We start from the raw sequence: 27,866 nt of genomic DNA on the forward strand, positions 1-27,866 counted from the left end.
TTAGGATTAAACATTTTATTTTATAATAAGCCTTACACCAGGATCACTAAACATTTTGTGTATCACCCAAATAAGTTACATTCATTCTGAGCTTTCATGTCATTTTAAAAAAGTTAAATTTCTCAAAAAATAATTTTCAAGTGAGCTGTAATAAACTCTGCATAACCAAGCCAGAATTCTTTCACATCAAGTAAATATTCCAGTTTTCCCTCCTGCTTTGACAGTACAGACCAATTACAAAAGCCCCTCCAAATTTGCACTAATTAAATGGAGACTCACTGAAATTACTGAGACTTTCTGAATACTTTGAATAACAGTAGTAACACTTCAAAGTATGAGCCAGACCACTGAGCTGAGTTGCAAGAAGTGACGTTTTGCCTGAGGAGAATACTAAAGCATCTTGAATGAAAACCTTGTTGCAAAGGGACAGACCACCACTAATGAGCATGCAGAACACAAACAAGAGGCAGCAAACCTCACATTCACAAGCTTAACCACAACTTTTAAGGGGACACAGCATTTATGCAGTCTTCTACTATTTCAAAAAGATAGTGATATATATCCGTCCTCCGAGCAATGTCAAGGGCCGTTTCATCCAAGTTGTTCTTCAGGTCTGCTTTCACGTAGCGATTCATCAGCAAGAGTTCAAGGGTTTCTCTACTGTTTTTGTTTCCTGCAGCAATATGCAACGGTGTCAGCAAACCATTTGTCTGCGCGTTGATGTCTGCACCCTGCTGAAGTAAGAACGCGGCCACTTTTGTGTTGTTCCACTTACAGGCGCTGTGCAGAGGCGTCCAGCCGTCCACTGTCTGCGCATGAACATCTGCCCCTTGGGCCACCAGTTCATGCGCAACGTCCAAGTGCCCGCTGTAGGCAGCTCGATGGAGAGGAGTGTACTGATCTTCATCACGAGCATTCACTGGCGCCAGCTTTTCGGAAAGGAGCCTCTTCACTGTACTCAACTATTTAAAGAAAACAGGTAATTTAATATGAAACTCCGCAAACACGATGTATGACTTTTACTGTTCTGATGGAAAAGCAATTTCTGTCAGTCTCAAAAAGGTTTAAGTGCAACAAGAAATTTTAAAATGAAACCAGTTATTGCTACTGGGATGGGGGGGGTTCTTTGTTTTGTTTTGAAAGAGATACAATATGAACATTAGATGCAATGCCTTAGGGTACCTTTACCTTACACCTTCTCCCCGTTCACTGTGAAGGCGTAAGTACCTCCACGAGACTGTAGATGGAGCTTGTGTGCGTAAGAAAGGCAACTAATGAAAATTAATGTACAGAAGAGTGTAATAAGCTACGCAACAGGAATCTTGGTCATCTCTCCCTCACTTCCAAGCATAAAAAGTTTTGGGTTTTTTTTCCCCATGAAAAGACAGGAAAACAGTCACCCATTATCTGCATATGGAACTTTTGAGAAAATAAAATTTCAGATACACCCTCTGCACCCCAGTTAAAAGGCTTGCTTGCCATGAAGAAAAAGGCTGGCATACTCTCAGCTTATAGAAGTTTAAAAAGAGTGCTGTTACTTTAACTTTGATCTACAGTCCAAGCTTTTGTTCTGAAAGTTAATGGATCCAGAGATATTTTAGTGTGGGGGGGCTACAAAGGGAGATGTTTTACGTGCAGTGGCTTGCAAAACCAGATCAAAATAGTTCAGAGAGATAAAGGAATGTGTAGGTAAATTTTTGCTTGTGGATGAAAATGTAGATATCCGCTCAAAATAACATTCTTGTTATTCATAATACACACAAACAGAATAAATGCCTCACCCGATTGTTTTCGGCTGCCCAGAGTAGCAATTTCTCTGGATTTTTTTCCATTTTTTTTTCTTGCGTTTCGTACCATTCCTCACTTCTTTCTTGTTCATCATCCTCATCATCAGACTGTCCTGACCAACAGCTCTGAGTTCCTACAGGAATCAGATGCCTGTGCGTCTCCAGCAGTTCAAGTTGGTTAAAATTCTCTGTAAAGTCTTCGAACTGCTCGCTGTCGTCATCTTCTTCATCGATTTGTTTGTCTTTATTCATTTTCAGTTACCATCTGTAAGCAGCAGATATACAACGCTACTTATAGTAACTTTTACTGTTATCCGCGCAGCGATTGTCAATAAAAACATCTGACGGAGGATGCAGACATCAGCAACACGACGAGCAGCAAAACTCGAGAGCAAACCAACCGCTCCTCCCCTCCGCCGGGCTCTACCAGAATCCCCAGGTAGCCCCCACGGAAGAAAAGCACCGCGCTAGCCCAGTCTCGGAACGGCGTCACCCTCGGACACCCAGGGCGAGACCGGGCAGGCGTGCCGTCGAGCGCCCTCGAAGCGCTGCGCCTTTTACAAACAAAAGCTTCGGGGAGCAGGCTAGACCCAAAAGCCGCGTTTCTGCTCCTCCCCGCGGGGCCGGCGCCGCCCAGCGCCCCTCGCTGCCCTCCCCTTCCCCTCACGCTCCACGCCAGGCCCGGCCCGGGACCGCCGGCCTCCATCGCCTCCGCCGGAGCCGCGCCGCGCCGCCCCGGGAGGGCCTCAACGCCCGCCCCGCGCCACCGGCGCCCAGCAGCGGCCCGCCCCCGAGGCTGAGGCCGCCCCCGGCCCTCGCCTGCAGGCTGCCGGCGGCCGTCCCCAGCGCAGGCCGTCCCTCCGGCCGCCCCATCCCTCCACGGCCGCCGGCCGGCCCCGCCGCGCGAAGCGAACGCACCTGCGGCCTCCGCCAACCGAGCGCTGCGGGGGCGGGGCCGCCCGGCGGGGCGTGGACTCCCGCCGAAGGAGGCACGCCCACCGCCCGCCCTTCCGGCCCGCCCCCGCCGCCCGGCGGACGTCCGGGCATCGGCCGGCGGCTGACCAACCGCGGCGGCCCCGGCGGGGTGAGGCGCCGGGCGAGCGCGCGCGCTTCGAGCGGGGCGGCTCTCGCGAGAGCGGCGCGTGGGCCGCGGCGGCGGGCCCCGCCCTTTCCCGGCGCCATGGGAACGGCGCGGGGCGGCAGGCGGCCGCGCTAGGCCGCGGGGTGAGGGCCGGGCTCCGGCTTCTGCTTGGCCGCGGGCCCCTTGGCGGAGGATTGCGGCCTCCCCCGCCGCCCTCCGTTCTCAGCAGGGCAGCCCCCCCGGTGCGCTTCCTGCGCCGGCCGCTGCCCCGCGCTCCTGAGGGGGAGCGGGCCGGTCGCCGCCGCCGTTACCGCGCCCGATGGCCGTCGTGCTCGTCGCGGGGACCCGGTGCCGCCGTGCCCGTCCGCCGCGTCTCCCGCCCGGTCCCGTTTCGGGTCGTTCCCGTGAGGTTGCCCGTCCCCGCGTACTTCCGGGTGGCCTTGCCGGGGCGGAGGCGTCGGGAGCGGCGCTCCGTTCCCGGGCGGCCGGTGCGAGCGGGCTGGCGGTGCCCCGCGGGGCTGCCGTTCGCCTTGTTCGGTAGTAAATGGTAGAACCAAGCACGGATCTTTCCTTGTCTTGGATGGCTTGGCAAGCAGTAATTACCAGCAACGGACAGGGTAGCTGATCGTTCAGCTCCCGGTGCCTTTCTCTCGTAATTGGTTTGTTGTTGTCTCTTAGGCTTTACGTAGTGTCTATGAAGACAGCAACTGACCTCTGACCTGACTTACTAGGCTGTGTCCAGAGCCTTTTAGCGAGGAGTCTCGGCACGAAGATGAGTACCATCAACTCCCAGTAAGCTCCTGTTGTCCGCAGCTCTATGCGGTTCTGTTATATCAGATAACAAGATTTTTGTATGTTTGGAATGAGTTAAGAAGAACTCGGGTCATCATTTGTGTTTTCCCTCAGGTTCTTATGATCATCGTACTTACTTTCATATATATATATATATATATATATATGTGGATTACCAGTGCAAAGAGAGAAATTGAATGTTTGCTCACCGAGTCTTTTTAAAGGCAGAAAACATACAAAGGATTCTTTAGTTTTTCATTAGATACTTCAGAGAGATGGTTGCAGCCCTTTACCAGAGTAGGCTGATTGGGATAACCAAATCTTCAAACTGAAGATTGGTTGGTGAAGTGCTGTTTGCGATAAAAGTAGTGAAATGTTTTGAGAAGATTACCGGAATTATATTTTGATAGAGTTTTATAACAAATCTCCTATGTATTTAATGACTTTGGAAATAACAGCTTACCTTAATAAAGTCTCTCTTGAAATTCTTAAGTATATTGCTCTCTAACACAAATTTTCCCATCTTATTCAGGGATGACGAAGATACCTTTAAAATACTTATTGCTACTGATATTCATCTTGGCTATTTGGAGAAGGATCCTGTGCGTGGAAATGATACATTTGTAACTTTTAATGAAATTCTGGACCATGCTCAACAGAAGGAAGTAAGTACTGCTTTTTGGAAACTGAAGCAGTGAGACTGTGGAAAATGCGTTCCAACCTGCCAGAAGCTATAAAGCTTAGTTCTGGCACAATCTTTAGTAATATCAAATTAGATGTCTAAACTAAACTATTTATTGCAACCAGTTATGTTTCTGTTTCAGTAAAAGGAATGCCTATTCCTTTGTGACAGGGTTCTTATTAATTATAACTCTGGTTGCATTAATGGTGTTTTCAGATTGCCTGCAGCAGTTCCAGTGGTATTTAGAGAGGGTTTGTCACTGCAAGAAGGGAAAATAATTGGGGAGAGTGAGGGTAATGATACAAAGTCTTCAGACAACTCAGAAAGTAGGAAAAAAAGTTAGAAACTTTAAAGCGTTGTTAAAGTGCTGAGTTGCTGAGGTGAGCAGTTCCGGAGCCCACATGATCCACAGCTGAGAGCTGCAGCGTGGGGCACAGGGGGGGGTTTCCGAACCAGGGGAGCCTCTGGGGGGGGCTGAGAAAGCCGCCAGGAGCCTGCAGCTCATGCAACAGCAGCTGATGGGACCTGGGTGAGGTCAGGAGCAACGGTGGCCAAGCCCACCCACACGTATAAAAGAAGCCCCTGGGGAGCACTGGTGACAGGGATCGCGGCAAACAGGACGCGGTGCGGCAGTTTGTGTGGCAGTTCGCGCAGGAAGGGCGCTGAAGCCCCGCCAGCTCCACCGGGGAGCAAGGGTATCCACCCGGCAGAAAGCCGCAGCCTCTCTAAGCTCTGCACCCACCACGACCGACACGGCTGCCCAGACAGAGCTCTGGTGCCAGGCTGCAGGCCGTGCCCTGCTCTTACGCCAGTACCGGCTGGCAGCGGTGAGCAGAGCTGTGGGAACTGCAGGCCCAGGGAGAGGAACTCCTCCGCTTAGTGACAGAGCTCTGGGAGGAGGTGAGTAGGTTGAGGAGTATCAGGGAGTGTGAGAGAGAGAGAGAGACTACTGGAATCGCACCCTACCTTCCCTGAGACAGGCCCGACAGGCAGACGGGACGCGTGATACGGAGGATTCCCTGTCCTCTCTCTGCCTGGCTGAACGCAGTGACTTAAGGGATAGGTGCAATGGTGACAAGTTCCTGCCCGGCGCAGCAGGTGCGTCTCCTCTGTGACCACCCCACCTTCCCAGGTGCCCTCGGGTAATAGGTGTGAGGCTCTGGAAGCGGAACCGAACAATGGCGAGGACAACGGTTCATCCATTTTGGAGGTGTCGCCGAGGTTAAGTTGGCCTATGTCCTGCGTCAGAACCACTTCCCTAAAGAAAAACAGAGGGGTTGTTGTCCTAGGAGTCTCCCTTCTGAAGGGAACAGAAGGCCCAATACGCAGAGCAGACCCATTTCTTAGGGAAGTCTGCTGCCTCCCTGGGGCCCGGGCTAAAGATGTGAAGAGAAAGCTTCCTACCCTGGTACGGCCCTTGGATTGTTATCTGTTACTGATTTTTAGGTAGGCAGTGATGAATTTGCAACGAGAAGTCCGAGGGCAATCCAGAGAGACTTCGGGGCCTTGGGATGACTGGTTAAGGGGTCAGGAGCACAAGTAGTGTTCTCCTCTGTCCTTCCAGTTGCAGGGAATGATGAGGAAAGAAACAGGAAGAGCCAGCAGATCAATGCCTGGCTCTGAGCCCGGTGTCAGTGGCAGAATTTGGGGTTTTTTGATCATGGGTTGGTCTCCACAACACCAGGCCTGCTGGCAACAGACGGGGTACACCTGTCTCAAAGGGGTAAAAGGATCTTTGCACAGGAGTTAGCAGGGCTCATTGGGAGGGCTTTAAACTAGATTTGAAGGCTGAAAGGGGTAAACCAAGGCTCACTAGAGGTAAGCCTGGGGCTGGCACACCAATGTGTGAGGGACGGTGTGCTGGCAAGGCCCTTAGTTCTGCCGTCTCAGTGGAGGTAGGGGATGGAGATCCACGCGGCAGCAAAGACGCAAGGCTTATTGATGTGTTAGAAACCAGGGAAGCGCCTGAGAACAGCCAAGTAGGAATTAGGGCTTCTCCCCCCAAAAAGGTGGCGGGATCAATAGCCCAACCGAAGTGCACCTACACCAATGCACGCAGTATGGGCAACAAAGAGGAGGAGCTGGAAGCCATTGTGCAGCGGGAAAACTATGATCTAGTTGCCATCACGGAAACAGGGTGGGATGACTCGCACAACTGGAGCGCTGCAATGGATGGCTATAAACTCTTCAGAAGGGATGGGCAAGGCAAGGAAGGAGAGGCGGTGGGGCAGCCCTGTGTGTTAGGGAGTCTTTTGACTGTCTAGAGCTTAATGATAGGGTTGAGCGTTGATGGGTAAGAATCGGGGGGAAGGCCAACAAGGCAGATATCATGGTGGGAGTCTGTTATAGACCACCCAGCCAGGATGAAGAGGCAGACAAAATATTCTATAAGCAGCTGGGAGAAGCCCTTGTTCTCGTGTGGGACTTCAACTTACCAGATGTCTGCTGGAAATACAGTACAGCAGAGAGGAAACAGTCCAGGAGGTTCCTGGAGTGTGTGGAAGCTAACTTCCCGACACAGCTGGTGAGGGAGCCCACTAGGGAAGGCACTGGACCTGTTGTTTGTGAGCAGAGAAGGACTTGTGGGTGATGTGATGGTTGGAGGCTGTCTTGGGCACAGCGATGACAACATGGTAAGAGTTTTCGATTCTTGGAGAAGTAAGGAGGGGGGTCAGCAGAACTGTTACCTTGGACTTCTGGAGGGCAGACTTTGGCCTCTTTAGAAGCGTGGTTGAGAGAGTCCCTTGGGAGGCAATCCTGAAGGGCAAAGGAGTCCAGGAAGGCTGGACTTTCTTCAGGAAGGAAATCCTAAAGGTGCAGGAGCAGGCTGTCTCCCCATGTGCCGAAAGACGAGCTGGCAGGGAAGAAGACCAGCCTGGCTGAAGAGAGAGCTTTGGCTGGAACTCAGGAAAAAAAGGAGAGCTTATGACCTTTGGAAGAAGGGGCAGGCAACTCAGGAGGACTACAAGGATGTCGTGAGGTTATGCAAGGAGAAAATTAGAAGGGCCAAAGCCCAGCTAGAACTTAATCTGGCTACTGCCGTAGCAGACAATAAGAAATGTTTCTATAAATAGATTAGCAACAAAAGGAGAGCTAAGGAGAACCTTATCGCTCTCTACAACTACCTGAAAGGAGGTTGTAGCGAGGTGGATGTCAGTCTCCTCTCCCAGGTAACAAGCAATAGGACAAGAGGAAATGGCCTCAAGTTGCACCAGGGGAGGTTTAGATTGGATATTAGGAAAAATTTCTTCACCGAAAGGCTTGTCAAGCATTGGAACAGGCTGCCCAGGGAAGTGGTGTAGTCACCATCCCTGGAAGTATTTAAAAGACGTGTAGATGTGGTGCTTAGGGACATGGTTTAGTGGTGGACTTGGCAGTGTTATGTTTATGGTTGAACTCGATGATCTTTAAGGTCTTTTCCATCCTAAATGGTTCTGTGATTCTAATCTGTGATTCTGTTTTTAAGGATTGAATATTTCCTAGTCAAATTATTTGTAATTTTGATGAAGATTATTTTTTTTCCTAATGCCTTTTCAAAAGCTAAATATGCACAGAAACTGCAGCTGGTACCTTCTCGAAGTAATGTAGCGATAGCTACTGATTTTTTTCCCACTAGGTACTACAGCAATGAAAAGATAATGTATCTCTTCATGCCTGTCAAAAGAAAATATTCGGAAGCCAATCTGGAGACCCTTATTAAAACACTTCACTGGTATTTTTTTTCAAGACTATCAGTTGTGTTCTCCTATAGCTCCTCATAAATGGGTCTTTTCGCATTTGGTTTTGTTTTAATGAATAAGTTAGTTAATGTTTGTTTCATGAGCAAATTAAATACTATGTCTGCAACTACCAACCTGTTTTACCTAGAAGTCCAGATATGAGGAGATATGTGGAACTCCTTAGAAGAAATAATTTAAACAATTATTGCTTAGAGGTCTTCCAACGTAATACAAACTGTTGTATTAAAATAATAGAGCTTTTTGTTACATACAGGTGGACTTTGTTTTATTAGGTGGGGACCTTTTTCATGACAACAAACCTTCCAGAAAAACATTACACTCTTGTTTGGAGTCACTAAGAAAATACTGCATGGGTGATCGTCCTGTTCAGTTTGAAATTTTGAGTGATCAGACAGTTAATTTTCATTATAGCAAGTAAGTATGTTCCTGCAAATTATGGTGTAAGGTTTGGTTTGCCTATGGGGTGAACGTGTTGTGATTTTTGTGATTTATATCCTCCATGACTGGAACCTTGAAGTCTTAGGCCTGTTTGTGTGGGACAGTTTACAGGATGACTTCACCTGTCATCTTTTATAGTCTAAGTCTATAAAGGAATGCACACAATTTTTTGAGAAACTTCTGAATGTGTTGTGACATTTGATACATTTATATAATGTATAGTTTCTGTTCTGCAAGTACAATGCAAGTAAACCAAGTTACATGAATTGCTGTGGTAAAATCAGCAGAGTTCTTTGTGTGTTAACAAAGGTTGCACAGCCCAGTGCGCTGCTCTTGCGTGTACCACACAACATGTACAATTCTTTTCATAGGCTTGCTCTAAAAAAATAGGATCTTTTTGCTACCCTTTTCCCAGTGGGAAGCACCATTCCAGTCCATGAGTAGGAATCTTCTTATGCTGTGAAGCTTAAGCTTATTCGTAGCCACTTAGTACTCATTTGCGCTGCTGTCATGATGCATTTGTGATGACATTAATTTGAAGAGAATATTGGGAACTGTCCACAAATTTGCAGATATAGTTTAACTTTTTTTTTTCCTTTTCTTGTTCAGGTTTCCATGGGTGAATTATCAGGATAGAAATCTCAACATTTCTATTCCAGTTTTTAGTATTCATGGCAATCATGATGATCCCACAGGGGTAATTATTATCATAATTGTACTATACTGTTATATTACAAAAATAATGTTATAGAAATAGAGACTTGTATAGAAATACACTTCTTGGAGAACAGGCTAGTTTTAGTCAGTTGCTCCACTCCTCACGAAAATATTTTGTGAATATTTTGTGTATCTTTAGGAATTCTCTTAATTAGTGACAAGTTAAGTGGGACATTAAAAAAGAGAATGGAAAGAAGTTAAGGGATCCATATGAACTATGTTTAAATTCTTAATTTACATAGATTTCTGTCATTGAGAACAGAATCACTTTTCATGCCAAGAAATGGCAGCCTTTCAGAAAGTTTCTAAAATGAATTCTATCTGCAGAGACTGAAACCTTTTTTGTTTAAGAAGGGGAATTTTGATACTTTGACTTGTGCGTATGCAATTGATACACATCTTATGTTTTCAAGGAAGTAATCTAATGATGAAAGGCTAGTTTAAAAATCAACAACTAAAAGTAAGCAGGAAAAGGACATTTAGAAAGCTGCACAGCATGTGTATTGAATTAATAACTTTGCATTTTATATCAAATTGCAGTGTATCATGGAGATGAGTGTTGTAACAATGGAAGTTTAACTTTGGACCTACTATGAAGTAGTTAGCTTAACCAGATAATTTTCTGTAGTAGTTTAGAGACTTTGGCTGTTTGGGTTTATTTTTGGTTTTGTTTTTCTGAATGATTTAATTTTTAATTTCATGTTTTTCAAATGAAGCAAAACTAGTAAGCAAAAAGGATTTGCTTCTGTACATGAGAGTACTAAAAAAACCCCACTGATATATGTGGTGGGGTTTTTCAACTACAGAAGTTAATTAAGGAAAGATATTCTCTTTCCCTTTTGAGACTGTTTCACTTAGACTTTCAAGACTAAATTTTCTGCTCAAAGTTTTAATTTTGTTTCTTAATATTTTTCTACAGGCAGATGCACTGTGTGCATTGGATATTTTAAGCTGTGCAGGATTGTTGAATCACTTCGGACGTTCAACTTCCGTGGAGAAAATAGATATTAGTCCCATTTTATTGCGTAAGGGTAGAACAAAAATTGCTCTGTATGGCTTGGGTAAGTGTTAGTCTGCCAGACTGTGGCTAGACTATTCATGTATTACTGAAGCTCAGTGGGTCTAAATTAAGTTGGAGGGAACACATAGTGCCGCAACAAACATGAAGGTGTAAGTAATACTAAATTAAAGCGTATCCATTCTGTGACAGTGTTAAGTTTCTCCTCCTGCTGCATTGTCACTGGCTGAAGGTTTTTTTTTTTCCTTTGCCTTTTTTTTTTAATTTTAAAATGAATCCTTCAATAACCTTATTTCTGTACTTCTATTGGTCTTAAATGAGCCCTGCGTAAGTTAGCCATAGATGGTGCCTGTGTATCAAGTCAGGGCAATCACGCTCTTAAATTCTCACTGTTGTGTATTAAGCTTACTTCCGCCTGTTTAGGTAAAACTTAAACACTGTATGTTCACCTGCCATTTTGGTTATATTTAAAAACAGAAACTGTCTGAGCAGAAACCTAATGTCTGATGTGTCTGTCTGAAGTGGGTCATAAGTAATATCTGTTGCAGGTAACCTCAGTTTCTTGAAAGAAATTGAGGAAGAGTATCATATTTTAAAGGTGTTCTATGGTGTGTTTTCAACTTCAATTTGTCCCTTTTCTGTTTTCTCCTCTGCCTTCCCTTCTACCCTCACTTTTTACTTAGACTGGTTATGTTTGACTGCTTTCTGCCTAGACAAGTTAACTATTAAGATCTTAATTTTTTCCCCTTGTTTTATGTCCAGTGATGAGTGCTTAAACACTTAACTTCCAAGCAACTTTTATAGCTATAAGTTAAGTCCTAGCTGGCCATGATTTCATATGTTTAATGAGATACTTTAAAAGCTTGCTAGATGTTCTAAGGGTTAGTAGTGAGGGTTCTAATACCACAATGTAAAAGTTTTCAAAAAGCATTTGAATTTTTAATACCCCAAATCATTACTGGGAATTGCAACAACTTTCTAAAGTATGGGTGTTGCTGCATGAAAATGTTCATGAGATGTTTCTTTGAGCTTGTGTCACTATTATATACCCTCTTGACTTTCTCTGATTTAGAGAGCACTTGTTCTTATACAAAATACGTAAACTCCATATGGAGTTTTATTGAAATGCATCATGAATCCTGGGTACGGATGGTTTGGGGTTTTTTTTTCTTGTTAAAAACATCAAGGAAATAATCAGTGACAAACAGTTCAGAAGTACTGCAGACTTTTTCCTGCTGTGTGGGAAAGCACAGAATTTGCAGAGTTCATGGTTTATTTCTTGTTTTGAAGAGAATTTAAAAGTATGTTTAAGAACTCCATCTCTGCTCAGTAGTGTCTGTTTTTAGACTCCACCTTACAACACAATAATCTTACTCTGTCAACAAGAAACAAAACACCTAATATTTTTAATTCTGCCCATAGTCAGTTGTTTGGCAAGAAAACTGGCAAGAGGTCTCAAACCAGATGTAGTTCATGAAACTGCTTTTAGCAATTATTTAAAGGTAGATTTCCTGTTAAAATATCTTATTTTCAGAAGTCTATTTAGTAAAATAGCCAATTTATACTTTGATCTGTTCAAATTCTTAATCATGCCTCAGACTTCTTAGGTCATGAAAATGAAGATCTGATCTTGCCACAAAGTTGTGTTCTTCATGCTCTTTTTAATAGAGTCACTGATAAAAATGCTATAAAATGAAGAGTTGGTTTACCACACAAAAACAATTTGATGTTTTGTTTTTTCCACTCCAGGAGCTATTCCAGATGAGCGGTTGTATCGTATGTTTGTCAATAAACAAGTAACCATGCTGAGACCAAAGGAAGACGAAGATAGTTGGTTTAACTTGTTTGTGATTCATCAAAATAGGTAACAGTATTGAATGAATTACAGTGACTTGTAAACATATTGTGTTACTTCATTAAACTCCCTTGAAAAGGCTAGTTGAGAAAGCCAGCTATGCTAGTTGGTGCTTCTTGTGAGTAGCTGGTTTCTTAAGATTTTCCCAAATAAAAGCATTGTTTTTACAGCTCTTCTTACAGAAGAATCATACAGGAAAAGAGTTGAAATAAATGAGTTAGGAAAGTTGGGAAATCTCTTCCCAAACTCTTATAGTTAGGGGCAGTGGAGGGTTTGTAGTGTAATATACATAGAATTGTCTTGTCTACTTGTTAGAGCTGAAACAGCATTAAAACTTCGTATTGTATCTTCTATCCTTGTTTGAACTGTAATTTGATGAGTGCTATATCTTCCCCTGCACTGCTCTACTTTACAGGCTCTCTTGAATAGAGCATAGGTAGCATGTGTTCTTTCTGCCTACACACTTCTTCCAGCAGTGGTAGTAGGAACAGGCAGAGTTCTTTTCCAAATCTTTTCTGATAATTTCTCCTGAATAAGAGTGCAGTCCTCATGTGCAGGTAATGGTGAGGCAGAAGTAAACAAATACAGCTTAGATAACCCTGTGTACTGATCTCTGTCCAGTAGACTGAAGGAGCTCACTCCTCTGTCTCCTCCACCTGTAAAGGGATGGGGGGTGGTGTGTCTCACGTCTGTTTTATTCAGTGGGGTTTACCCCACCATTTAAAAAACCAACCAAACAAACAAAAGGGCCATGAAGTGCTATAAAAGCATTCATATGGAAAATAACCCTGAAGTCTTGCAAGCCAAGTAAGAAGAAAAGGGAGATCCAAATAAAAGGAGGGGAACAGAAAAGAATGGGCTGTGTAAGTTACTGTTTTGTTTAACCAAACACTTTAAACAATTGCATAAGGAATAACTGTGAAGAGTACCTGATATGGAATGTACATCAGATATTTTTTCTGGCATTTCTGTATCACTTTAAATCACACTGATGTTGTTCTCCTCCTTTACTCCCCTGTTGCCCACCCATGACTGTATGCATTCTAATTATTTTTCTCTTTTCTTGAACAGAAGCAAACATGGAGCTACCAACTACATTCCAGAGCAGTTTTTAGATGACTTTATTAATCTTGTTGTGTGGGGTCACGAACATGAGTGCAAAATAGCTCCATACCAAAATGAACAGCAACGTTTCTATGTTTCTCAGCCAGGAAGTTCAGTGGTGACATCTCTGTCCCCTGGAGAAGCTGTGAAGAAGTGTGTGATCTTTTTGTTCTTGTTTATCCCTTGCCTTATGTCTCTTGTGTGTTGTGTTGACAAAGGAAAAATACTCTTAAGTATGCAAGGACTTGTGTTATAGTGTGGATTAGCTCCAGAGTGTGACATAACAAATGAAGTAGGTAGAATCAGTGCCTAGAATAACTTTTGCTTTTTGTAGGATTAAACCTAACATTTGAAGCAAATGTTACTTACGTAAGAAGAGTTACACCCTGATAAATTGGAATACAAGGAACTGTGTACGCGTGCTTGTGCATGGAACAAGCACAGTCTAAATATAATAGAACTGAAGTTTGGCAGGGCCAACCCTGAAGTACAGATCCAGGAACTTCCTATAGCTTTTAAACTTTTTTTATCCCTGAAAAGTAAACATTAATTTAAAACAAATCTTTATACCATAGTGATCTTAAGTTTATCTTCTAGTAAGTTTCCTTTCTCCTTTCTAGACACATTGGTTTGCTGCATGTTAAAGGGAAAAAAATGAATATGCAGAAGATTGCTCTAGAGACAGTGCGAACTTTCCACATGGAGGATATTGTTCTAGCTGATCATCCAGATCTTTTTAATCCTGACAATCCTAAAGTCACTCAGGCAATACAAGCATTCTGCATGGAAAAGGTAACTTGTAATGCTAACAGTATATGGATAACAGTGTAGTGACAGGGAATGGGATCTGTGATTGGTTATGAGTCTGGAAGATGAGAAATCTCGTGTCTTGCCCCATATTATTCGAGACGGACTTAGGCAGTGTTTCCGTAGGATGCTAATTCTGTGACATTCACTGCATGCTTGGCTTCCAGGTTCCTTGACAGGGATAGCCTACTGAAGTAGGCTGGAAGTGCTTTATGGGAGTCCGTATCATTTTTGTACAAAAACTGCCGCCTAAGAGTGGGACACACTGGGATGTGCACTTTGGAACCAGCATAGATACATGCACCTAAACCGTGACAACTGCTGTGCTGTGTGAAGTGGCAGAAGTAACTAAGCAGGTTTATTAGTTGCTGTTGGTTCTTAGGTCTGTATAAGTCTCTTCCTGCTTTTCCCTGGACCTAGAAATTTAGCAAAGGATAATAGCTATAAAGTAAAATTGCATGAGTGATCAGTGATGTAGATATAGATAAGCCTTTCATTGTGACTTTTTTCTCACTCATTCTTATGGCTTTTGGCTGGATACTGGTACATATGTTTGTTCAGGAATGAGAGCACATCCTATAATTATTTATTTTTATAGCACCCCCTGCATCTGGATGTATTTTCAGTTATACTTGAAGGGTTCAGGCATCTCTAGGAGAACAAAGCGGAACTGAATTTCTAATTCTGCTTCACAGGTTGAACTGATGCTGGACAATGCAGAAAGACAACGCTTGGGAAATCCTCGCCAGCCAGAGAAGCCTCTCATAAGATTACGAGTAAGAATTTGTTCGGTTTGGATTGCTTTGTTTTGAAAGGTCACTGTGAAAAGTTTCAAAGTAAAATCATGCTTTTTGTATAAACATAATATATAAAATTTCTTACTGTGTACAGGCAAGTATAAATTGCCTTCATACCATGATTCTGTTTTTCTGTGGTATAACTAGTACTCTATGGTAAAGGATGAGATGGGTCATAAGTGTACTTCACTGCTGGTCTGAGTAAGGGTATCAAAAGTGGCTATCTACAGAGAAGTTTTTCTAAGTCATATTATCCTGTGTTTGTTCCTAACCTAATTTATGCAAACTTTCCTGAACGCTGGTAAATGAAACAAGTTAGGAACAAGTTATGAATCTGGACTGTTATTAGCTATTCTGTTAATATTATTATTAGCTATTATTATCCGTTAACTATTCTGTATAGTACGGTAAAGCATTAATTTTAGGTTAACTTATTTTTTACTTTAATTTTTCCTTTGAAGTGTAACAAACTCATCTTGATTTGTGTGGCTTCTCTGTTTCTGTTTGTTTCATATTTAAATTTTTCTTTTCCTCTTTTAGGTTGATTATGCAGGTGGCTTCGAACCATTCAATGTCCATCGTTTTAGCCAGAAGTACATGGATAGGGTAGCTAACCCAAAAGACATCATATACTTTTTCAGGCATCGTGAACAAAAAGAGAAGAATGGTAATTATAAAGGAAGGAATTATTGGCTTGCCTTGGTTTTCATTCTTCCTTTACTTTGTTACCCAGCACTTGCAAAGGCTTGGTGTCTACCGTCTAATGTGTTAGAGGAGGAGTAAAGATGCATAGCCTCATTTAAGTGTATATATTGCACGAGTATTTCTGTTCTATTTCTGGGTTTGTCTAAAATTCTGATATTCAGCACAGCATCTTCTGACAGTTATTCAAAAATAATTCCTTTTTCTTTGGCCTCAAACCTTATTGAGTTGCTTATAGTAATACATATAGCTCCATACCAGACTGAGTTACTCCGTGTTTCTATGATAATTACCATGAAAGACATTAAACATCTCACTCCTGAGGCTTCTCAGAATGAGGTGGCTGGTTTGGGGCACTCTGCAGGAAAAGAGATGGATGTTGTGCCTTTTCCCCTTTTTTTAAATTTTATTGCTGTAGTAATTCATTTGTTTATACCTAAAAAAGTAATGGTGGGGATGGGCTTGAGAAATATTTGTATATTTAAAAAAAAAAAAAAAGGTCCAAATGTACAACAGCATTTTGTTTGCCCTAATTAATCATGTGTATGAGGTGCTCTTGGCTGGTCTGTTCCAGGTATGTCTCTATTCAAGCAAAACAAATAATTGCTGTTACTATTGTAGCATTTCTCACTGTGCCTAGAATTCTTGATAAATGGTTAATAGATGTAGCCCAAATACTGGATTTGTAATAGTCGCTAATGAAGATACAGCTTGCACAAGAACATACTGTGCTAAAGAACTGTTAGTATTTCACATTTGTGCATTGTAAGTACTCCAATTCCATTGACAGTTTTTACTTACACTGTCAGCTTTATAAAGTTCAAAACATCATGTTTCATGCATAAAAACTGCTTTTAGTGAGGTTTTTTTTTAATTATGGTTTATTGATCTTGTCTTATTTTGCTGTGTTGTTTTTTTAATGGTTGTGTAATCTCATTAACATACAAGATAGCTACCACATCTGTCACCGTGTTTCATCAATACATTTTAATTTTCCCATTTAATGTGCATCTCAGGTTTAGGAAGGGAATGTAAAAAGAATACCATGGTTCTTTGCATTGCTTTATTAGATATCCTCTAATAAAAGGGAGGTGGCCAATAAAGCAGTCAAAATTTTCGGTACGTGTGCACATAATGCTATGATTCAGTACAGGTGATGTTAAGACTTTATGAGTTCAGAAGTTGTTATTGTTTCTTTTGTCATAGCTGCTTATATAACAAGGCTAACAAAACAGTGTTTTGTGCTTGCATGTGGCGGATGTTTGGAAGCAGTCTGTAGTCACTTTATATTATTTTGTGTAATATGTGGTTACCTCAGTTGATTATCCCCTTCATTCTTCTGTCATTCCTACCTTGCTGCCTGAGAATGGGGGGCAGCCTTAATGAGCTACGAACATTTTCTGCTGCAAATCTGTCAGCATGCTTTGGAGGAAAATTTCTTCTCTAGTAACAGAGTTACTTATAAAAAAGCCCTTGTGCTTTGATGAGTCCTTTTGATTTTCTTCCATTTGTGATCTTCTAGAGTTCAATTACAGTAACCTTCAGGACATAGTGTTCAATTTATAATTCCAGACATTTGGTAGTTAGAAGAATACTTTGTATCTGCTAGAGGTGGAGTTGTCTTGTACAGTTATTGCATCCATTCTGTTTACCTGTATTTCCAGACAATAGTCTTTACAGTTAGAACAAAAAACCTTTACATATAAAAGGGACCACAGTTCTTAAGAGGCCTACATTAACCTTTTCTCCTAGTACTGTCAGTGGGATGATAATAATTAAAAGCTGCAAACGTGAGTGACGGTGCCACTGTGCTTTTCTATTCTAGACAATGATCTTAATTTTGGAAAACTGGTTAGCAGACCTACTGCTGAGGGGATGACACTGAGGGTGGAAGACCTTGTAAAGCAGTATTTTCAGACAGCAGAGAAGGTATCTTTCTACCTTTTATGGTTGGGGTTTTTTTAGTGGAATATAATCTTTTTATCTTTTTTTTGCTTTCTTAATGGAAGTAGTGTGCCCTGAAAAGACTCTGACATTCACCAAGAAGTGAATTTATTTTCTATATAACTGCATGTGAATTCTGTATGAAGTATATGTCTTAGATGAACAAGTAACTGTTGTATAGTGTATGTGAACACATGCTGGTTTGAGAGCATTATGATAACTCTACGTGTGAACTTGCAGTGTCTGCCCTGTACTAAATGATGTGTTATGCTCTTACAGGAAGAAAATGTGAGGCAGCATGCTCTGAGTGAGAAGCTACCTTAATTTACTATAGGGTCAATGTGAGACTGTACCATTTACTATTACCAGCTGACTTGGAGTACTTGTTACTTTGCAGTATATTTGTGTCCTCAGACATAGTGCAATTCCACATTATATTTAAAGCAGAGCAGGGAGAAGGAAGAGAGCCCCCCAATAGTTTGCTTTCTCCCCACCCTCTTGTTAAACCCAATTTACTTCCTTTTCCCAACACCAGGGCAGTAACGTCTTGGAGGTAAAAAATAATAATCAGTGAGTCAGACACCAAAATGCTTGATCTAGATGATCAAGTACAACTTTCAGAAGCTACTTCGGAACATGCTTTCTATAAAGTCACTAGAGCAAGGATTCCTGAGGTAAAGATCCCCCAAATTATATCATATTGCCTAACCTTAGACACATGTTAGGCGTCAGTATTAGGATGGCATAAACCATGCCCTGGAAGGGCTATTTGCCTTACAAATATGATAGGGAACCCAGGGTGACTAGTTCAGAAGTAGGTACTTCTTCAAACGTATGCCATCCCTAAATCCCATAGGGAGGGGTAGTGGTGTCAAAGACAGGGCACTGTATTACTCTATGAAAAATAAATTTTGCTTTTAATCTCTTTTCCTTGCTTAGTCTGCAAAATTGTGCGTGTTAACGCCATCTTCTAACTTGTCTGTGTGTTCTTATATAAACAACTCAGTTACTGGTCCTGCATTTGAAGCCTGCTTCAGCAGCTCAACATCTGTAAAGGCTTGAAAGGATCTGTTGATGTTCAGAGAAGGCTTGCAGTAGGGGGAATCATACGTTTTAGATTAACACTGGTAATGAAAGAAGGAGGGGGGGAAAAGCATATTGTGCTCCAAAATGATGGTAGGGGTCTTAAACATTGTATTAAGATAGCTTGTGCTTCAGGCTTTGCTAGACACTTGATCTTGTCTGATTAGGGAAATAAAAGGACCCTGAGGTGGCACAGGGCTGTAGTTGCATGTTCAAAAAATGTTAGACCAAAAAATGTCTAGTAAGTAGCAGACTCTGTTCAGTTCCAGTGTTGCTGGTAAACTGAGATTAAAATCCTGGAACCTGGAAATTAAAATCACTGCTATTTGTCTCTTTAGCAAGCTTTTTATTTTTTTTTTTTCCTTTGGAAGAAAGCTTAATTGCTGAAAGTCAACATGAACATTCTGCATCATTACAATCAGTCATTCTTTTGAGATGCTTATCTTATTTTTTTGTAAACTTCCTATTATAATAGCTGTAAGATTTATTCCTCTGTGCAGCATTATTTCAGGGAAGGTTTTATGCTTCTGATGCAACCCTCAAAACAGTTCCTAAAGGACGCCTGGAAGGATCAAAAATCATTAATAAGTGCATATAGTGCTTATTACTAAGAAATTATCTGTGCTGTAGTTTACAGACAAAAGAGGCTATTTTAACATTACTATCCGTATGGGGGTTTCATTCTCAGAATGTTTCCTCTTACTGTGTTGGGAAGGAGGGTAGAGAAGAGAATGGTGTGAAACACCACCAGTAGCATCTACTACTTTTACTAATTACTGTCCATAGTAATATCTTAATGTAGAATATCTTGATGAATATCATCTCACTTGATGAACGTGTGAGAACTATGGGTATTCACAGAATTGCATTTCAATAGAGTAAACTTCTTAATAGCTCTTAACGCTTCATGCGGAGACTCAATTAAGCGCTCAAACTCTCTGTGCAAGATTCCCTTTATTTCACAAAAGAATCCAACTTATATAAGTTTCAACAAAGATCCAGAAAGTACTAACGGCTCACAGCCAATACTACTAGCACAGGAGGGCATATCTGGCCCAGCTGGGATGTTTGCCAGTCCTCAGAACAGTTAAAGATAAAAACATTCCATAGACATACTCGTGACTGTCTTCAGCCACATCTTCCCAGGCCTACACCGGGCCATCCTCCAACCTGACTTTGTAAAACTAATTCTTCAAGGCTTGGCAAACATGCAGCACAACAAATTCTAATGGTCACTCTTGAAAACAAATGCCAGGTGTTCCGAGCTGCTCCCACACTTCACAATAATAATTTGACTTGCTCTGTAACTGGCATTTTTTAATGTTAGAATTTGATAGTAAAACTAAGTAACTTATAATCTGTAATAATTCAGGGCCTGTTTTTAATAGCATTTTTATGTCTCTGCAAGCTGATCTTTAGTTTAAAAAGGGGGGGGAACTAGGAAAGAATACAGTTTACCTTCTCTCAGCAATACATTTCAGACAAATTATTTTAGATATGACTAGCACTGTAGTTTCTTTACTGTTTATGAAACTTTTTTTACTTGATGAGTCTGGAAAATACTCTGTTAAGTAGGTGTTACATGCTAGTAGCAAGAGGGTCGTAACTGTATTATGACGAGTAACATGTTTGCTTATTGCTGTGCTTTTCTTTGAAATCTTCAATGCACATTACTGTTTTTGGAACCAGCTTAATGTAATGTTTATCTGAAACAGCAGGAATATTACTCGCTTTCTTTGATGGCAGATGCTTCTTAACAAATGTTTTCCCCAATTATAAAGAAAGTACAGCTTTCACTTCTAACTGAAAGAGGAATGGGAGAAGCAGTGCAGGAGTTTGTGGACAAAGAGGAAAAAGATGCCATAGAAGAGTTGGTGAAATTTCAACTAGAAAAAACACAGAGGTTTCTTAAGGAGCGTTGCACCGATGCAGAGGAAGAAAAAATAGACGAGGAGGTAATATTCTCTTAATGCTAATTCCTTAGGAGAGGTTAAGACAGGTAGTAGAAAAAACAGTGCTCAAACCTGATTTAATAGATTTGCCTGTGTGTGGAGCATGTGCAACACTTGCCTCTAGTCATTTTCTGGAATTAATAAACATCGTGATGAAGTTTCAAATACATAGTTTAAAAGCTTGTATTGAAAATGGGGTTTAGGTATGCTTATACTGATTCTCACTTTATTTGCACACACATGCTTAGAAAAGATTGTCACTTTAATGTATGTAGAACTATATATATATATCTCTACTGCGAGAAAGACGGTAACTATAATCTCTCTTAGCTTTTTCATATTGGCTTAGGGAAGAGTACAAGAACAGGGCAAGCATAAAGGAAACTTATCCTTCAGGTGTTCTACTAGCTTCTAACTGCTGGCAGCTGAGGATCTCCCAGAGACAAAACTGGTTTGTGTGTATTTAGTGACCCTTAATAGACTTCTCTGTCAACTTGTTGAGCTTCCACATAAGCCCATGTATTCAGTTGTAAGATTCAAGCATTGTATGAAAAATTGTTCTGCAGCTTAAGCGTGCACTGCGTAAAGAATAATTTAGTGGGGGGAATAAGGTTGTAGCTACCAGTTTTCTTGCTCGTTGCTTTAATTCATGAGAGGTTAAAAGACACCATAAACAATCAGTGCCTGTAGGCTTTTTGTGGCACTCTGGGGGTTTTTTGGGCTTTTTTTTTTTTTTGTCTTTTGGATGAATATCTTTCCCACTCACCCGTCACATATTTTTTTCATACTTGGCAAGCTAGGCTTTCTTAGTTGTACATGTTATTGCAACGTTTGTTTCTTCTCAGTATCGTTTTTTCTGTCTTGCTTCTTCATCTCTACCCCTTCTTTTCCAGTTATTCATATTTCACTGTCACTTATTGTCAAATTACGTATACTCTCCTTCTCTTGAACATAGTATCTCCTACTTTTCATCACGTCCCAAGCTTTTGTTTCCCCAGTGATGTAGCTCTAGTTATTAATAGAATGTGAGATCCTTAAACTGTAGGACAGCATGAGAAGGCTCTAAAGAAACTGTTCAGTTATTTTTGCAGTCGTCTTTGCCTTTTGCATGAGCTTGACTTAATAGTTCAGTGATCAAGACTTCTCACTTGCTGTGTTTTGATTATTGTATGAAATGAACTGTTATTTTGATGGGAACTCTTTTTTTATTCAGGTGCGAAAATTCAGGGAGAGTAGAAAAAAGAATACTGAAGAAGAGGATGAGGAAGTTCGTGAGGTAACTCCTTTGAATTTTGAACATAGGCTGAAGAATGGAATGGTGACTTCTGCATATGAATGAAGTCACTTAGCAATACTTCAACATTGTCCTTGCCAAAAAGTGCCTGTCTGCCTAGGGAAGATTAGTAAGTCTTTTTTAAGTCTTGCTTGGTATAATATGTGCCTAAGCTACTGCTCGATTTGGCTTTTGAGACCTCTTTTCTTATGCAAATTTGTGAACTTGAATGTTCAGTTGTTCTTGCTTTGAACTGAGGTTAGAGCAGGCAGGTGACCTTCAGAGATCTGTTGGCTTAAACTATTTGTGATCCCATCACCAGTGGACATGTGGCTTGGCTGTATTGCATGATATTACTGGAACAAATTGGTATTATTGGTAAACCTTTAGGTACTATTGTCCTCATCAGTAGTCTTAGATCTCAAAGTCTTAGATCTCCCAGAGATTCATATCTAGATTGCGTGTATCTTTTTCCAAATAGAATTGCCAACCACTGACAGTGTTGGTGCTCCTTTGTCTTTGCAAGCTATGTGGGACTGGAATGAAGTTTTGAGAAAAAGGACACCTGGGGTGAGATTCAGTTCTCCGAATCTGAGATATCTTCATGTGAACTAGTTGTATGAAGCACCCACTGTCATCAGTGAAGGTCAAGTCAATGGAGCTCAGAGGGGGCTTCCTCTAAGCAGATGCATGTAGCTGACAGGATGACCTGAACTGTTCACCAAACTCCAGTGACAATGTATCATATTAACTAGCTCCATTCTGTTATCAGAGCTTAGCTAACTACTTTATATGTACGCATCTAGATTAAATAGTCTTAAATACTGTCCCTGCTTTTTGACAGACTGCCTTGCCTTCCATAATGCTGTGGATTTGAATCTTCCAAGCCTCAGTGGTTTAGAACTATATATCACAACTACGATTTAACAATAGTGCATTTCATCATTTAAGATTCTTTTTCCTATAGCACTTACTGTTCCATTTCAGGCAATGACCAGGGCTAGAGCCCACAGATCTGAGGATGCAGTTCTTGTCGCAGCCTCCAGTGATGAAGAACTCATGGATACGGGGATGAAAGACACTGGTGATTCAGATGATGGCCTTCCTGCAACACTGAGACGAGGAAGGGGTTGGGCAAGAGGTAGGGCAAGAGGTGCAAGAGGACAAAATTCAACAGCAAGAGGTTCATCTCGAAGGGGAAGAGGTAAGAAAAACTTCATATTCTTTGTACTGCAGTTACTGACTTTTTTTTTTCTTTAAAAGGCAACTCTCTTCTGATGCTTCCATCAAGTGGCAATTTGTTGCTTAAGGACTCCTACTGGAAAAAAAAATTCTTCACAGATATTTTTGGTATCATATTACATAGAGCCTTACAAGGGCTAAGTTGTGACTTTTTCACAGGGTGATTAAAAGAAAAATATTTTGCTTCCCAGCTATGGAAACATAGTAGACTCTTAAAAGATGCATTATTGGGAATGTCTGTGCAATGATGTGCATGGATAAACCTTCGTTACTGCTAAAAGTAATGCATTTGATCAGTATAGAGATGAGGTACAGATTGTCTCTATCAGAGCAGGGGCGTGTGTTTTAAGAGGCTGTGTCTGTGGGGCTTTGAACACTTGACCCAGAGCGGTCCTCCTGCATGTAAGGAGGGCTTTGATTCAAGGAAGAAAGTGAAGGAGTAAAGATGAATGTAGGTTAAGTGACTTCCCACTCAGTAACGATAGACTAAAGGGGGGGAAAAAACCCAAACACTGAACAGATTTGCATATTGTTTATTATCCCTACAGGAAGCACTAGCCAAGAGTCAGCTACTAGCAGCAGAACCTACAAGCCTGTATCTGTGCCTGCCAAGAATATGTCTATCATGGATGGTAGGCTTTCAATCTGTCCATTACTCTAATGTGCTCTCTCAAATTGTAATGAAGGTGTTTGTTTAATGAAGAAGTGCCATAATTGCCTTTATTTCTATTAGTCCTATTCAGCTGTGAGAGATTCTTTTGGTTCTAATGAAATAGAATAACTAACTGTGATGAGAGAAAGAAAAATGGAGGGGGAAAAAAAAGAATAGTGATACCCTGCTGTCATGGGGTAAAATGAAATGTGTCAGGAACTTCTGACTAGAACTGGAAATAGGGAACATCTTACTGTATGTAGGTCCTTAAGGAATAAGCATAGAAGGAATGTGACTTAATAGTCTCTATTTTATGCAGAATATTCCTCAGTGGATAAAAAGTTTAACCTTGACTGATGTTTACAAGTTAGTAAGCTTTAATGCAAATCCATTTAGTCTTACACTGTAGCAAGTTTTAGAAATGCCAGTTTTTATAGGGAAGAGAAACTTAGCTGCAATTTAAGCTGCATGTATGAGAGTAGCCCTTCCTTGCTACAGAGGACAGGCTCTGAGGAGACAGCGTACGTAATCTGAGTATTAAAGAAGAAGAATAATACTGCTCACAAATCTGTACATGAATCCCGCACAAAATACCCAAAGGTAGAGCAAGTTTTAAATTAATCAGCAAATTACCTATATTTTAAATTGGTCAGCAAATGTCCTAAAATACTGTGGAGAAATCAATTTTAGCAGATGTATTGATGTCTAAACTGTTAGACATACAGGAACATCAGTTATAGTAATATTTTTCTCTTCCATGTAACCAAAGTTACTGCAGGTTTTTCAGCCAGACTGGGAAGCACCTGCTGATGCACAGAGGGTTAGATCCCTGGGTTTTTCAGACTCTAGCAAAGGCTTAATTTATGTTTTGGTTTGGGTTTGGGCGGTTTTGCTGCTTTATTTTACAGGGTATTTTGTAGAGAAAATGCATGCTAAGCAGGTCTTAAATAAAAAGAATGATATAACTTTGTTTACATTTTATTGTGTGAGCACTTTAAAAATATTATCTTTGTTTTATTCTAGCCTTTAGGTCTTTGAAACCAGAGCCCTCTTTGAATTCATCTAAATCTTACTCTGAGGTAAGAAGCATCTTGCATGAGTGAAGTTGCGCTACCTTTTGCTGTCTTCTGATTTGAAAAATAAATATATGGTTAAAACGTCAGCCTAAACCAGCAGATGTTCCCAAGCGATCAGTTACTGCAGTAAGTTTCTGCATGTTAATTTGTAGACCTTTTGTACCCTTTTTTTGGTATGGTGTTTTGGAAAAACAAAGACCATGTGACCATAGTCTTAAGATACAGAGTGTATATACATGAGTATTTTGGGGGTTTCTGCAAGATCAAAGATCTGAAGAGCAAAACTTGTGCTTTATTTGCACATGCTACAGTTCTAGCCTGTAACCCTGTCAAGTGTATATTGCAACTAAGTAGGCATATAGTTGGAAAAAAACCCAAAGGTTCTGTGCTATAGTACTGTAATATTATACACTATATCTCTGCAAGAATAAATTCTTTGAAAAAGCTTTATAAATGATATATTTTTTCAGGATATTATGGATGATGACTCTGATCTAGAAGACATTTCTATTGTTCGTTCTTCCAAAGTAAATCAAAGGTTGGTATGTTTACTTCATGAATGCTACCATGACTGCCTTATTTCTGATTGGCAATCAGCAGAGTCCAGGGATCTGATCCACTACCTGAAAAAAACAGATTTTTAAGGAAGTCATAACACTGCTTAGAGAATTTATATAAATTTTTACCTATTAATGTGGATCATCTTTCTATAACAATAAATTGGTCTAGGTCAAAGCCTTAGAATTAATGTTAGTTTGAGAATTTTAATTGTTCTACTTACTGTTATTTCTATCCATTCTTAATTTCTGTATTGATGGTTCAAATCTAAGTTGAAGGGAAAGTTATTGGAATGTCTGGTAATTGAGAACATGCTGATACCTTTTTTTCACTTTGTATGCTTCAAGGTTGTCAACTACATCTTCACTTAGTAAAAGAGGTTCACAAAGCCAAACATCTAGAGGAGTTGATTTTGAGTCAGATGAGGTATGGTATATAGTGATCTTTTTTTCTTTTATTTTGTGTAAGCAAGCTTACTGTTTTACAGCTATTTGAATAAAGCATTTCAGAGTAAAAGTGAATTTTTTTTTTCCACTAACAGCGCTAAATTATTGCAACCAGCTTTAATTAGAATATATACATAATCATCAGAAATAAGGCTGGAAGGAACCTCAGGACAATATCCAGTCCTTTTTCCCTTCAGTCCTTAATCAGTTAATTGTCATTCCTGAAATGTGTGGAATAGGTTATTTTGCCTGGGGAAGAAAGTAATTGTAATCTCTTCTAGTGCTTGTCTATGTCCTTTCATTTGTTTATGTACTTTATTCTTGTAAAAAGGAAGAATTTTTTTTTTTTTGCATTTAAAAATGGCTATTTTACAGGGCACTTTATTGTTTCATTGTTGCCAATTATGTAAATACACTTTAAAGAAAAAATTAAAATACTATCTTCAAGTTTAAGATGTCTGTTCTTGCAGTATATATTTGAACTGCTAGGAAATGGTTACTTCCATAATTAAACAAGTAGAACTTTATTCACAGTTTGCACTGAATAGAATACACATTATACTGTCAAGCACTGTGCAGTTTGTTTTCACAGACTAGTAGACTGTCATGTATGGTCAGGATCCCGGCCTTAAAAATGTCAGGTGTTGGCCACTTCAGAGAAAATGTTACATTCTTGTCCCTTCTCTCCATTGTAGTATCTCTTCTTCTTGTACCTGAAATACAAAACTACATGTTTGCTTGAATATGCAAAAAGAAACTGTATTTTTGATTCATGCAAATCTCAGTAAATTATGATTTGAGATACGTATATGGACCTAACTTCATTGAGGTGTGTGCTGCTCATAATGTTACCATTTTCCTAGGTCACACCTGAAATATAGACTGTTCCCCATTTCAGAGTAGCTGTTCTGAATATATTGACATAAACTCAGTTTCTAGTCTCTGCACATTTGTGATCTGGACTTTTAAATCAATGGATAATCTCTTTCATATCAAAACCAATAAGAACAGGTCTGTCAGAAAACATGGAATAATGTGACCAGGCTTTCTAGTTTAATCTAAAGGTGACTTTACTTTTTATGACCCAGAATGCATGCTAGTTCTAGTAATACCTATCTGTTTACAAATTGCAGGATGAATTTGATCCATTCAAAAGCACTGCACCGTCAAGAAGAACTAAGTGATGTCTGGCTTGCTGTACAAGAGAGACTGTGAAAGTTAGCGAAGAAAATGGAAAGCAGTTTGCAAGGCATTCTCCATATGACATTTCTCTGTAAATGATGGCTTGCCTTCAGTTTTCGCTTCTATGAGATGTTTCTGGTTTGGGGGTTTTTTTTCAGTGGCACCAAATTTGGTCTAATTTGGGTGTTGTGTTGCTTGATGCATTAGACTAGAGTGTCTAATATTCTGAGGTACTGCCTGAAACTGCAAGTTCTTTCTACAACTTCTAAAAGCCTGTTTTCTTTCTGGGATGATAATAGCAGTCATATCTTTTATAGAAAACTCCATCTCTTGGGCTTGAATTTTACAGAGGAGTAAATTTATAGTAGTATGCAAGTATGGACATGGACATGGACTCGGTCAGCATAACGAAACTTGTACTTATTTGCAATTTTCTACGGATACAGTTGAAAACTCTGGAGAGTAATAGTTTGACCCAGCGGTTTTCAGTATTGAAGCTGGAAAATGTTCTAATACTTTCAGCTCTACTAGGAGAACTAAACCCACTATTGCACTGTTATTAAATGTCATAGTATATGGGAATTAATTCTGGTCTGTAATTCAAGAAGTGCCGAAGGGGACTCTTATCTCTTAATGTTGTGGGCACATCCTAGGCAGAGATTTTAGCAAAGTGTATAGGATTGATAGGAATTGTATCAAAGGTTCTTCCTACCTTTTTCACAATTTTTTTTCAGTCAGCTGTCAAATTCAGAGCGGCTTTGTTTATAAACTGCAGCAGTTCTTGAATTGTCTTGTACAGAAGATAAAGATAGCATCCTTCACTTCAGGGGGGAAAATGTAACCTGGTGTGTGTAGAAAGACTGTACTATAAACAGATACTTCTCCTAATTGTTAATGTGATTTGTTATATGGGGGTAAGATGCTCGGAAAATCAACGT

At 40.7% G+C, this 27,866-nt stretch overlaps 2 protein-coding genes across 8 annotated transcripts; one reads left to right on the forward strand and one right to left on the reverse strand.

Annotated features, from left to right (window-relative positions):
- On the reverse strand, positions 1-3,273 carry ANKRD49 (ankyrin repeat domain 49). Of its 4 annotated transcripts, none has more exons than XM_030042522.2 (3): positions 3,180-3,273; positions 1,782-2,052; positions 1-962 (listed from the first exon to the last, which is right to left on the reverse strand). In XM_030042522.2, the coding sequence occupies exons 2-3, from the start codon at positions 2,037-2,039 to the stop codon at positions 504-506; spliced, it is 717 nt and encodes a 238-aa protein (XP_029898382.1). In that variant the 5' UTR covers positions 2,040-2,052; positions 3,180-3,273; the 3' UTR covers positions 1-503. The 4 variants fall into 4 exon arrangements, with proteins under 4 accessions (XP_029898382.1, XP_029898379.1, XP_029898380.1 ...); XM_030042519.2 differs by lacking the exon at positions 3,180-3,273 and adding an exon at positions 2,706-2,818; XM_030042520.2 differs by lacking the exon at positions 3,180-3,273 and adding an exon at positions 2,609-2,710 and having other exon boundaries at positions 1,782-2,066.
- MRE11 (MRE11 homolog, double strand break repair nuclease) lies at positions 2,851-27,816 on the forward strand. Of its 4 annotated transcripts, none has more exons than XM_041118487.1 (20): positions 2,851-2,871; positions 3,548-3,660; positions 4,193-4,325; positions 8,336-8,496; positions 9,130-9,217; positions 10,157-10,298; positions 12,005-12,119; positions 13,182-13,367; positions 13,835-14,006; positions 14,717-14,797; positions 15,359-15,485; positions 17,346-17,449; positions 20,329-20,502; positions 21,713-21,775; positions 22,760-22,976; positions 23,563-23,646; positions 24,690-24,745; positions 25,213-25,280; positions 25,648-25,726; positions 26,880-27,816. In XM_041118487.1, the coding sequence occupies exons 2-20, from the start codon at positions 3,641-3,643 to the stop codon at positions 26,928-26,930; spliced, it is 2,121 nt and encodes a 706-aa protein (XP_040974421.1). In that variant the 5' UTR covers positions 2,851-2,871; positions 3,548-3,640; the 3' UTR covers positions 26,931-27,816. The 4 variants fall into 4 exon arrangements, with proteins under 4 accessions (XP_040974421.1, XP_029898375.1, XP_029898376.1 ...); XM_030042515.1 differs by lacking the exon at positions 2,851-2,871 and adding an exon at positions 2,903-3,011 and having other exon boundaries at positions 3,547-3,660; XM_030042516.2 differs by lacking the exon at positions 2,851-2,871 and adding an exon at positions 2,968-2,986 and having other exon boundaries at positions 3,547-3,660.
- The last annotated feature ends 50 nt before the right edge of the window (positions 27,817-27,866 follow it).

This window comes from Aquila chrysaetos, chromosome 19 (genome assembly GCF_900496995.4).
Source record: "Aquila chrysaetos chrysaetos chromosome 19, bAquChr1.4, whole genome shotgun sequence".
NCBI lineage: Eukaryota > Metazoa > Chordata > Aves > Accipitriformes > Accipitridae > Aquila > Aquila chrysaetos.